The sequence below is a fragment of the Pangasianodon hypophthalmus genome, chromosome 14, assembly GCF_027358585.1.
Source record: "Pangasianodon hypophthalmus isolate fPanHyp1 chromosome 14, fPanHyp1.pri, whole genome shotgun sequence".
Taxonomy (NCBI): Eukaryota; Metazoa; Chordata; class Actinopteri; order Siluriformes; family Pangasiidae; genus Pangasianodon; species Pangasianodon hypophthalmus.
In genome coordinates, this window is record NC_069723.1 from 21124542 (window position 1) to 21138022 (window position 13481).

Consider the following 13481-nt stretch of genomic DNA (forward strand, 5'->3'; position numbering starts at 1 on the left):
TCTAACTGTATACACACATATATATAAATCCCCTTGTGTGACAGCTGAACTCCAGTTGCAAATACAAAATCATTAACATGACTGCAAGCCTTCAGACAGATAAATATTTACCTTCCTCGGCTGGAAGTCATACTTCACGCAGTGCTGGAAGCCTTTTCCTTTGGATTTGAGTGATGTCACGATCAAGCAGTTACCCACAAAATGAGCTGAATAACCAACACCTTTACAGGTCCGAAAGCTACAGAGAGAGAGAGAAAAAAAGTACCACCTTATGTGAAACACATTAAAATCCCTTCATTAAATTGCAACAATGTCAGTTTGCACAAGATTACCGCTGAGAGCAACATTATCTGTATAAGTCAAAATAATTAGATTGCTAATGATTTGGTAAAGCCCCAAGGTAAAGCACCCACACCTTTTCACTACATCACCCACGTGGTTTAAATCATTGATCATGTCAGCTGCTGCTGCTGCTGCAGCTGGAATTCCCAATGTCTCCATTTTCTAAATGCTAATATATGCATCTTTAAGCTCCAGTGCCAAATGCATTCAATTTGCTCTATCGCAGTGATTCAAGCTCCACAGAGCAAACAGCCTGTTTGACCAGGCTTAAGAGTTTTATATACTAGATATTAGCACAGGGAAAAATAATCAATCCTTCTATGCATCGCAGTTCCTGAACAATTCTGCACGGATGCACAAAATGTCATAACTCAGCTTTCACATAGGCACGTTTTATTCATACAAAATATGAAATATTAAATAAAAAGGAAAAAAAAAAAACATGATATCCACATCTGCTCCATGCAGATTCTCCAGTGATGTCCCACATGCTCAGTGCTTGGTTCTCTTCTGTTCTCACTCTATACTTGGTGAAGTCATATCTTCACATCCGCATTCATACAACTCCTATGCTAATGATCCCTGTGTTAAGATCTTGTGATCTCCCTGGACAACTCTCAGACCTCATCATCTATCAACGCACACAACCTTGGGGTAACCGTGAACAATTAACTGTCGTTCTCATCTCACATAACTAAGCTGACTCCCTCATGCCAGTTCATCTTCTACAATGTTAGAAGGATCCGGCCATTCTATCCACAGAAGGCATTCATGGGCTTGTTATTTCAAGTCTGGATTATTGCAACTCGCTCAAGATACGTCTGCCCCTGCACGTCATCTGACTTCTACAACTAATCCAGAATGCAGCTGCATGACTTATTTTGAACCTACGCTAGTTCTCCCATACTACCCCATTGCTACGCCCCCTTCACTGGCTTCCTGAAAAACTGGAAATTTAGGTGACAGTATCAATAGTGCAATTTTGCTACTTTAACTTATTGCAAATAGCTTTGTAATTAAAAAAAATGCAAATCACTCATTTCACTTAAAGAAAATGGATATTGCTTAACATTAATGTCAGTTAATTAATGAAACGAAACCTAATGTAGTTAATGAAAATCAAATATTGAGAGACATCAAGAATTTATTTATAATTGCATCATGACCCCTGAATCATAGCCAAATTTTTTAAAAATACTAAACTTTCTCATTATTTGTCACTGACGTGGTCCTCTTAAAATGATGTTTTTTTCTTTTGTACCACCAAGTGTGAAGATTCCCACCTCCATGTTGTAGATAAGGATTCATTGTCCAGAGGAAGGCAGATATTGGACAAATAACAATGTCTTTTTTATTGGCCATTTCAGTCAGACCGGGCTGGGCTAATAACAAGTCGCTATGAGCTCATGTGCTCATTCAGTGTGCTCACTAGGAAAGTGCTATGAAACGGTCGTTCTTTTTATCTGTGGCATGCTGGGCTGAGAAAATGACAAACGTTTTACTGCTTATGCTGCCTGGCAATTGCAGGGCTTTTTTTTCTGAGAGACTACATTGTAATTGGCACGCAGAAACAGCATCTTAAATAACATTGACTCCCGACTGATCTGCACTTTAGATGGCTGCTAAGCACCGAACCTGGCTCAGTCATCTTTGGCTAAGTGTGCAACATTCATCAACCCCCCTGCTGTGACTCACAGTCGCATCTACAAGTTTTAATCAAAACACTGCAAACAGGATCTACTGTAAACTGCCAAAACAACAGGAGGGTGCATCAAGTGTCACTTACAAATAAACCTGCAGTAAACACAGTAAAAAACTCTTGTGTGGGTGTGGAAGATTTTACAGTAACCAGCCATCATAGAGCCTTCAATCAAATGTCTGTGCTTTCTCATGTATTTGTCATGGACTAAGAAGGAAAAGATGTGGTCTAGACACAGATAATTCACAATACCCCAAACTGAGACACATAGCAGAGCAGCCATATTCCTTTAAACATGGAGAAAGTAAAAAATAACAAATTTGGTGGCATGCTGTTTTAGGAAAATAACCAACGGGGGATGGTGTGATGAAGCTGACCTACTGCTACCACTCTGAAGTTAATTATTTTCCATAACAGCACATCCTGAAGTGTTTTACTCCTCTTGTAATTTGACAAACAAGACAAAGACTCTTTTTTTTTTACTTATTAAAGAATAGCACATACATTTATCCATTTATAGTTACATTTAATATTGTGGAACACGCATAAAACGTTAAAGATACTGTTATGACACACATTCTAGTCATAAGATAAGTAAATAAAGCCTTTCCAATGTCAGAAAACCTAAAAATACAGCTTTAACTTTGTTACAAAGCTCCAACACTTGAGACTCCTTTCATAAATGTTAAGCAAACGTCTCCTCACAGAAAACTTCACCATATCAGCGATTATATCCATTGTTAATCCATTTATGGGAACATCCCTGTGAATCAGCTGTTACTATGATACTTGGTGTGTTTTAACTCCTATCATTAGATCATTAGCATGGCTTTTTGTAAGGTTTTACTGTAATTGTAAAAACCCAGATTAATGTTACTGGTATTCAGTTTCAAAAGTTTGCATATGTTGATATAAATAAAATAATTAAATATTGTTGCTAATAAATAATGCAACACCTGCTGCACCAGTCGTATCGGCTTTTGCTAGGTGGATTAATTAGCATGCATGGATGACAGACAATTTTTTCCAAATCAGGAACATACAGGTATGTAAAAATGCTACGTACATACATATATACTCTCCTGATAACACTATACGCAATCGCCATGCAGTTAAACATTATGAGAAATAATAGATGCTAGTCAGATGCTAGATCACAGCCACTGAAGATTTTTTGCCTTTTTGTCAAGGGTGCAAACACAATCAACTAAATCAGACACTTTATTTGAAAAGGACAATGACTAGGATCAGGTTGTCCCTGTATAGGAATTTACTATATATTCTATATTTGTTTCTGTATTAATGCACTTAACTAGCTAACTAATGCTAGCTGCCATTTCTAGTGGATTTATGAATTGTCCAGCCCTGTTAGAGATTTATGCTGATATCATTTTCTGACATATTCAGAGAAATAATGTGAAAAATGTAGCACCATTACAACTAGGTTATTGTTAAATTGTATATACCGTATAAGATGGTATGGATCATTAAGGCCTATGAATGTAGGCCTAGTCAAAAAGGTAGCATACATTGCCAGGACAGCAGCTCCTAAAGGGCTGGATAATGAGCAGATGAGTCGGATGAGACATGTTAAAGCAGAGAAAGCTTCAAACTGTGCAGGGCTCTAGGTACCGATTACTGAAGCTGGGAATCACTTACCTACGACTTAATTAAATTGCACTGAAAATATAAAATTGTAATCAACAGATTTGCATTCCGAAATGGTTCTGGGAAACTTGTTTACAGAGATTTTCCGAGCTGCTATCACTGCTCGGGGCCTCTGTGTTTTTTTTGTAAATTGCTGCAATATAAGAGAGAGACAGCACCGAAACAAGATTAGCACAGAACATCAACACCACACGGACCTTTCGGCTTGTCAAGTGCATGAATACAAATGGGTTTGTACAGAGGCCATATGGGGTTATGCATAAAGTTTACATACACAAAGTTACAGCAATGACACAATTCTTTAGCTAACTTCAGAATGGCTAATAGATCCAGCACGTAACACCTTTTGTTTTTTTTTTTTGTTTCTCCTTCTGTTTCATTCTCTTTTACTCTTTTACTTCCCATGCCCTCCAGTCCCCACCACACATACACACACACACACACACTTCTCTCTACCCTAAGGCTTTACTTCATGCATCCTGGGACTTCTGCTGATAAAACACAAAGCTCCCAGGCTATTTATGTAGGCGTTAATTACCCACAAGTCTCTACACAGAGCATTCTTTCATTCCCCCAATTAATATACTCTCTCCCTGTGGAGATCCACCTCTGATTCCAGAACATTCCACCCACCACGGATTCGCGCTCATATTCGTTTAATCACCAAACTCTGACCTAAATTTCATTAATGTTAACTAATCCTCCACATCATCTAAATCCATTAACAAAGCTCATTCTGCACATGGGAGAGCAGGAATTTAAGGCCATCAACGCCTGACAATGAAATAAAGCCATTTCGCACTTTAATCCTCTTAAATATTCCAGCTGCTTATGTTTATTCTAGTCCTTTAATCATCACGCAGATGTGTAAACAACTCACCAGTAAAGGTAGGGCTTGTCCTTGTCCACGTTGATGTTGTTAAGGGGATCCATGCGGAACCATGTGTTAAGACTGAAGCCGTTCGGGTAAGGCCACTTAGCGATGGGAGGTAAAGCAATCGCCTGGTGTAAAGAGAATATGTGAGATCATTTTTTTCACGTTTTGGGTTTGTCCTTAATATGCCACATTTGTTATAGTTCATTTCATTGGATATATAAAGGTCCAGAAGACCAGTACTATACATTGTGTTTCTAACTTCATCATTTACCAAAATCTAATATATATGGCTATGGAATATGACAGTGTCATAAGTAAAGAAAAAATCATATCAGGATATGCTGTTATAGGAAAATAATCAACAACAGGGTGGTGTGACGTGAAGCGGAGTTATTGTTACCACCAAGTTGATTATTTTGCAATAATCAGGTTACCAAGAAATCAGAAAGCGCAAAGTCCGGAAGACTTCCCAGAGTTGGAACATTTACTGTTACAAAACGCTGACACTGGAGACTCCTTCCATAAATGCTCATCTCAACAATTATACAGTTTGTGTTGTTACATAACAGCACTTTTTTTAAAAACCGTTTTGTAGTTGCCTTAGATTATGTGGAACTTCTGCCATACAAATTCCCCATTACTATAAAAATGGTAACGTATTAGTCCAAGCGCATTAAATTAAACCTGTGATTTGCCTTGACTTTCAAAGCTTCTTACCCAACATATTTACTGGACACCTCTCAGGGGCTGACATATTGGTATAGTCATTTCATATGTAATTTCATTACTATCCACAAACACAAATCGTCTTGCTACTCGAGGTGTTCCTCAGGGCTCTGCAACTGGTCCACTCCTGTTCCCAGTCTACCTGTCTCTATGTTATTACGCATATTTTTCACTGTCACAGCATTAGTTTTCATTACCACACAGATGACACACAACTCTGTATCAGCACCATATCCAACGTAGTGCTGCTACTGCCATCCTTGTGATTCCAAGGTTCAGTTGGATGCTAACCACGTTACAGTCAACGGATATAAAACATTTGGTCTTCTAGTCAGTCCCAAAGTTTTAATATCTAAGCAGTAAACTCTGACGGAATTATTTTGCAAACCATCCCAAAATATACCTAATGTTGGCATCATCATTTTCAACTCATCGCTCATCTTAAAATCCCATATAAAGTCTCTTACCAAGCCATGCGTGAAGCAATATTTGCAAATTAGCTTTAGCCTATGCTCACACCCAACACCATACCTTTATAACCTCCCCTCTCAACTATTTCAATACTTTCTTTACTGTTTTTTTTCCTTTAAAAACAATCTCAAGACTCCAATACTTCCAAAATTGAGCTTCTAGATTTCTCACATACTTTAAATGTCTCTTCCATTCCTTTCATGCATGCTTTATTCCCAGAATTGCATCCTAACCAGAATTATGCAGTAGTTATTATACCCTGAACTAGATTTAGACAACGTCAGGATCTAAAATGTGGATATAACTAAAATATTAATAATTGACAAAATATTGACATCTTAAATAATATCATGATCATACCGATCCAAAGCGAATAGAAAAATTGTGAAAGTAGCTTAAATGGAGGACGATGACAGGTTTATATTAATGTGCTCATTCTAATAGGTTATTGTTTCTATAGTACTTAGACAGGGACATGTACGGCACATGATAATGGTATTGTTTTCCATTAATGACGTGCAGAAAATGTTACATACTGAAAAGCAAGACCATTGTGCAATCTCTTATAACCCTGTAGAGTTTCTTAATGGCTAATCGTTTCTTCGTTCTTTCTCATTCTGAGCCCTGACTCATCAAACCTTTCAGAATTCCTACAAAAACACAATCAGTGTTAATAAAACTAAAAATACAGGTTACATAAGGACCTGGGAGTTACGTTACTAAATCTCTTAGACTTAAGTAGCTCTTCGCTTGCACAGAGAGTGAAGCATTTGCGCTAACAAGAAATCTATCAGGCACTTTTGTTTTGAGCTGCAGAAGGTAACTGATGATTATGCTTGACTCACAGCAGCACTACGACCCGGGAAGTTGAAGAAAGCGTCTGGTCCGTGTCTCTGTGGCATCTGATTCAGGACAGTAAGCAGCTTCACTGCGTGTCTCGGCTGCACGCAATACATACAGCAGAGAAAGTTTAACAAGAGTGTGATTACTACTGGAACTATGCACGTTACAATCATGATACACATTACTACCAAGGCAGAAAAAATGTTGACATGGTTCACTCCCAGAGATAAAGCTGCTAAAGTGTACTTTTTCTTATCGCTAGGGTGGTACCATCAAGGTGACATGTTTTGTACCTTTATTATGCATACTTTGCTTGGAAACCTTACTAATTTAAGGTAAAAAATTCAAGGACCTTTTGATATCTTTATTTCTGAGAGTATATAATCTGCACTAGATGGCATTTACACCATCTGGAAGCTCTCATTTGACAACATCCACCCATAACAACTCTGGTTTTACTAATGAAGCACTCCACTCTTTAGAAAGTGATAGCTGTGCTGTCAACATCTTCACTATAGCAAGTACTGGCATCAATACTCTGTCAATAGCTCTCGCTCTGACACCAACAGGAAGTCGATATCAGCGCGAGCCGCACTCGTTCTGTAGCCGGTTGCTCTTCTGACCCACGAGACTGTCATTAACTGATCGAGGAGAATCAGATCTTACCCACAATCCTCCCTCTCCTCTGAGCATACTGAAGAGCAGCTTCAGCTCCTTCACAGTGATACTGTAGCTGGCCAGAACTCCCAGCATGTCCACCAACAGATCTGATAACATAAGAGAGAGAGAGAGAGAGAGAGAGAGAGAAAGAGATAGAGAGACAATGATGCTTCTCATTTCTGCAACTGCAACTCCTTGTTTCCTTCCTTGCATCCCTTCATCCTTCTGAGGAAGTAAAGAAATGGTGCCAGGAAAGGAAACAAGGACACAGCAGTTTGCCAGGTGAACTAATTTCACAAAATGGTAGAAGAGAAAGCTAAAAAGAAGTAGATGAGAAATTATCTATAAAGAATAGAGGCTCATTAAATGTACATTGTGACAGTTACAACATTTCAAACACTATTGCTAACCTTGAGGTAGAAATATTCCTAGTAATTAAAGTTATGGCTCAGAGTTAAAATAATATGACAATATGTATCTGCATTTAAAATGAATATTCAACACCTTTAAGCCAAGTTAAGACCATTTATCAGCTAAAAAGACACATTTATGTTACTATCTCACTTTAATTCTGTTCAAACTGTATTTTTATTCAAACTATACCGGAAAAATATATGTCATTTTGCACTGTCCAGTTTCGGTGATCCTGTGCACACTGCAGCCTCAGATTCATGTTCTTGGCTGACATAAGTGGAAGCTGATGTGGTCTTCTGCTGTTGTAGCCCATCCACCTCTAAGTTCAGCATGTTGTGCATTCTGAAATGCTTTTCAGGTCACGACATTTGTAAAGAATGCTTATTTGAGTTACCATAGCCTTCCTGTAAGCTTGAACCCATTACTCTACCCATTTTCTTCTGACACAACTGCTGCTCACTGAACGTTTCTGGTTCCTGTAAAACTCAAACCAGCCCATCTGGCAACAACAATCATGCCACAAAGTCACTGAGATCGCATTTTTTCCCCATTCTGATCTCTGACGTGAACATTAAATGAACCTCTTGACCTGTATCTGTGTGATTTTATGCATTGCACTGCTGCTACATTACTAGCTGATTGGATACTTGCATGAAGCAGGTGTCCCTATTAAAGTGGCCAGTGAGTGTATACCCAACAAATATATTAGCAGTGAACAGAAGGTATATACATTTTAGATTGATTAGTGAGTGAGATGTCATTTATATCTTATTATATTTCATCAAAGAACAGTCAAGAAATTTCCATGGGTCTACAACCAGAGCTGCTGCATCAGAAAATCGCAGTGCTGAAAAAATGATGATGAGAAAATGCCATGACATGAAAATATGCACATCAATAACAGATGAAGAAGGGAAAAAAGAGGCCATCAGTATTTGTCATTCAATAACGGCAGAGTAAATGTAATATTCCTCTAAACTGCCATTCAATCTCATTATGAAACAGTCTGCGACTAATGAGACCTCTCCCCTAATCTCACTCTCTTTCCGTCCCTAAGCCTATATCCCTACTGAATTTCAGTGTGGAAGAGATATCACCCTAATCCACATTTCTACCTCTCTCTCACTCTCTCTCTCTCACTCACACACACACACACACACACACACACACGGCTCTAATGCTAGCACAGGCTTTCAGATACAAATGCATCTCATTGGCTTTGCTTATATCTCCTGCCTGCTGTTCAGAGAAGCTTTTCTTTTGTTATCTCTGACCTTATATTCAGTCAAGTTCAAAACACCACCATATTTTGTTTATTGCTCCACGTGGGGCCTGAAGCTATGATTAGAGAAGACACTATGGGGAAATCAACCTCTGCCGCAACAGCTTATTATTACAGTTAACAAAAAACAGGTCACTTTAATCCATATCGTGCTTATTAAAAATAAATTATGAATGATAAATAAATCCACTATTGCAGAGGTCATCAACAGGAGGACTGCAGTCTGGACCATGATGTGTGTGTGTAATGTACACCACTTTATTGGAACACCTGTATACCTGTACACCTGCTCATTCATGCAATAACCCAATCAGTCAATCATGTGGCATGTTGATACAGGTCAAGAGCTTCAGTTGATGTTCACCAGCATGAGGAAAAAAATGTAAACTCTGTGACTTTGACCGTGGCATGGATGATGGTACCAGATGTGCTGGGTTGAGTATTTCGTAAACTGTTGATCTCCTGTGATTTTCATGCACAATGGTTTCTACACTTTAAACAGATGCAAACCCCAATTCTGGGGACAGAAACTCTGTGTCGATAAGAGAGGTCAGAGGAGAATGGCCAGACTGGTTCGAGCTGACAGGAAGACTTCAGTAACTCAAATAAGCATCTTTTCAACCGTTGTGAGCAGAAAAGGATCTCAGAATGTACAACATGTCAAACCTTGAGGTAAATGGGCTACAAGAGCAGAAGACCACATCAGGTTCCACTCCTGTTAGCTAAGAAAAGGAATCTAATGCTACACCAAAGCTGGATAGATAACTGGAAAAATGTTGGCTGGTCTGATGAATCTATGCAAATAATAGGGTTAGAATTTGGTGTCAAAAGCATGAATCCATAGACCTAACAGTTCAGGCTGGTGGTGGTGGTGGTGTAATGGTGTAGGGAATGCTTTCTTGGAACATTCTGGGCCTCTTAACACCAATCAAGCATCATTTGAATGCCACTACTTTGCTGACTATGTCCATCCCTTTATGGCCACAATTGACCCATCTTATAATGGCTACTCCCAGCATGCTTATCATTTCTTATTAAGAATTATTACCATTTATACAATTTTCTGAATGTATATCCTGTTGGATTAATAGAAAAGTGTAAGAGTTGTGAGTCGTACCTGCGATCATGTCATCGACAGAGCTCATTTTGAGCAGCACGAGTTGGATCAGGCCCACCTCGGTGCAGGTCTGTAGATTGCGCATGCTCTTGCGCAGGATGGCCGTGAACATGCTCCAGATCTCGGCTTGGCACGTCACCTGGCAGTGCTCGAGAAGCTCCACCATACACACGATGCTTTCTGCGTCCTGGATGATGAAGTTCATCTCCAGGTCGAACTCACCCCCTACCAACTGCAGAACAAAAGAGAAGGAGATCAATGCACTAGAACTGAGAGAAGAACAGGAGCAGTCAGGTGTTTATTAGCGCTCTAATGGGTCTCTCTGAGTGAGAGAAATGGATCATATCATATATCATATCATAGCATATGTCATGTCATGTCTGGATAAAAATATTCAACTGCCATTTCTGGTCAACCCTAACAATGATGATTAGCAATGCTTGTAAATAATATGGCATGATTTTATTCTCATAGTTCACCAAGCATGAAATTGACCACCTTAGTCCTTGCCTGAGACACGAAGTAGCCTTGAGCTTTCTTTACCCATGAGCAGGAAGGCAGGCAAGTGGAAAATAGGCTGTGAAAGCTTGCAGTAACATTAGCATGATAAACAGACAGTAGTCTTGCCAGAACTGGCAGCTCTGTCGAGCTTGGAGGATGGCGACGTCGTGGAACTGCTGGTGTTATTATTCCAGCAAGAGACTACAAGAAAGCATCATCTCTTCTCACCACCGCTCAGCTGCCGAAGATGAGGCTGATGCTTCGCTACATCAGCAGTTCGCCTATATGATTTGACTGACAGAAGCCTTTTCACTGTACTCGTGTCTAGCTACAGAACAGCTGAGGAGCGTAATGACAAACAGGCTGTCATTTCAGTCTTGGTCTGTGGGTGAAATTTGCACAACTGCGTCTGCAAAACAGGATGCTGAGAGATTTCTTGACAAAAAGGCAAAATGGCAATTTCATCAGTTTGTTCAGCCACTGAAACATTTCCTAATGCATGCAATTATTAAAGCTTATAAGCTAGTCATAGCTGCTCAGCTGAAATGGGATGGAAACCATGTTAAATTATATAGACACCCTTTCTCTCTACAAAAGTACATAATGATTTATCATTGTGACAGATATTTAAAAGGGAAGCTGCAATGTAGGCACAAGAACCATCTGCTGAGACAACATGTGGATTAACCCTTTAATGTATGGATTTTCTCCAACCATTCATACACATAGTGACCTAGACCTCCAGAATTATTGGCACTTTTCATGAAAACACGCAAAAATAAATTAAAAAAATTAATAATAATAATCATTTTTGTAAGTTTTTACCAGTTTTTTTCTTAAATAGGGCATTTTCCCCTGTAAAAACTTTGTTGCAAAATTATAAGGTTATAATATGGCCCTTGGAAAATATTTATTTATCTACTTATTTATTTTTGTTTGTTGGTTGGTTGGTTGCTTTCTCTTGATTTCTGTGTAAGTTGAGCTCATTGTCCATCTATGTCCAAGACTTAACCTCCTGGAAGAGACAACTAGGTTTTGGTCTAAAATATCTAGAATGTCTAGTTCCGGGTAATGCTTTGTTTGTTTGGTTGTTTGGTTGGTTGGTTGGTTGGTTTGGTTTTCTTCATGGTGAATGATGAAGATGGGATTTTACATGTGTATAACCATGTGTCAATACCTCAGAGAAACAGGAAATGGTCAAATGTGTCAATTTTGTCATATGTTTTTTGAAAGAAAAAACAAACAATCTAAAACAGTTGTACTACTAGTAGTTCTAGTACTTACTCTGAGTAGAGGTGAGTGTGTGTGTGTGTGTGTGTGTGTGTGTGCGCTAACTAGGTAGGTATCATCAAAAGCTTTCTTTGTGAAGGTAGGTATAGTTTAAGCAATAGTTTCAGAAGAAATGTAAGTTGTGTATATGTTAAATTTTGATGAATGAAATTTGAAGTTAAAGTTTTATCTTCAGAAACTGCTTTAAATTTTTTGCCAGTTTTTCAAAGAAAAAGACTAAAGGCTGTGGAGACTTAAACATCATCACATTTCAGTAGTGACCCCAGGTTTGCATTTTAGGCTTCAATACACATCATACAGTAAAATCTTGCTTTTCTGAGTGCTGGAATAAATCATTCAAACAGGAAGCTGCGTCTGCCCTGCACTATAATCAGCAGGAAAAAACCTAACAGAAAAGTTTTCCTTTTTCATTTATTTTTAGGGAGAAACACGTTTTAACCAACAGCTGCAGTGATGCCTAAAAAAGGTTTGTTCTCTAAAAACTACTGAGTCACTGTACGTCTGGCAGAGCTTCTCCTTTTAAAGGCCACCTTGACACTGGTGAAGAGAACAAAATGTACAATGCTACATTGCCAATTATTAGGCTTCTATATAGGCTGTGACTTTGATGTTGGCTTAATATTCTCATGACAGAAAAAACCTTTTTCCCTGAATAAATTAATTCTAATGCTAATTTCATTCTGATTTTAGTGTTTACAGAAAATGTTGATTAATTATTTTGTTCCATTACTTCATTATATAACACAGGGATCAGTGACAGCTTGTCATAAAAAATATTTAATAATAATAATAATAATAATAATAATAATAATAACACATTTTATTTATACTGCACTTTTCATTTGAGATAAATCTCAAAGTGCTACAAAGTAAAAATGCTAAGACAACCTATAAAACTAAAGCACAACATTTGTTTGGACAACATAAAAATTATGCTAAAATACAAAAAAATAAACTACAATACTAAAACCGTAGTATATAGTAATATTAAATGAATGGTATATTACATAAAAAGACACAGCAATGCAAATTAATAGGGCATAAAATGTTAAACTTTTGTCACTCTGTCATGAGTGCAGGAATCTACAGCCTGGGCTAGAAAGAAATCAGCCCCAGCCTTACTTCTTCATACCATTCTATCTTTACTTACTACTGTCGTTGGTGTACAGTGTTGGTACTATTCTTGTTTCCAAAAGTAACAAATGATCAAAAGATATGTGTTAATAGCAAATAAGAAGATGTGGATGCCAAAAACTTAATATTGCCCTGCTAGCCCATTTATACCAGCCACCATTATATGGAGATTAATTTTAATTTAGTATCCAAGGTTTTTTTTTTTTCTTGAAATGGCAGCATATATAAGAAGAGTTCCGTAAATGAAAGTTTTTAAACTCCTTCCACTCAAAAGGTAAGATAAAAGGTACCAGTAAAGATTTATTTCAATAAATAAGGCTGTTGTTGTTTACATCTTTGGTAAACTGGTAAATGAATTTTAATTACTGATTTATTGAGCTATGTTTAAACTTATCTGCTGCAATGCAACTCAGATCAACAAATCCTTGTTTATCTCTAAACTCGGTTTAATCTAATA

The 13481-nt window shown here is 38.0% G+C and overlaps 1 protein-coding gene across 4 annotated transcripts in view; it reads right to left on the reverse strand.

Annotated features, from left to right (window-relative positions):
- Nucleotides 1-13481, reverse strand: part of nbeab (neurobeachin b) — a 344194-nt gene that overhangs the window by 257744 nt on the left and 72969 nt on the right. For all 4 annotated transcript variants that reach the window (XM_026934784.3, XM_034310661.2, XM_053239985.1 and 1 more), the window contains exons 2-6: nucleotides 10100-10331; nucleotides 7293-7393; nucleotides 6629-6724; nucleotides 4590-4711; nucleotides 112-238 (exon numbers count right to left, since the gene is read on the reverse strand). In XM_026934784.3, coding sequence (XP_026790585.2) covers nucleotides 112-238; nucleotides 4590-4711; nucleotides 6629-6724; nucleotides 7293-7393; nucleotides 10100-10331 — 678 coding nt within the window. The remainder of the gene's footprint in view (nucleotides 1-111; nucleotides 239-4589; nucleotides 4712-6628; nucleotides 6725-7292; nucleotides 7394-10099; nucleotides 10332-13481) is intronic.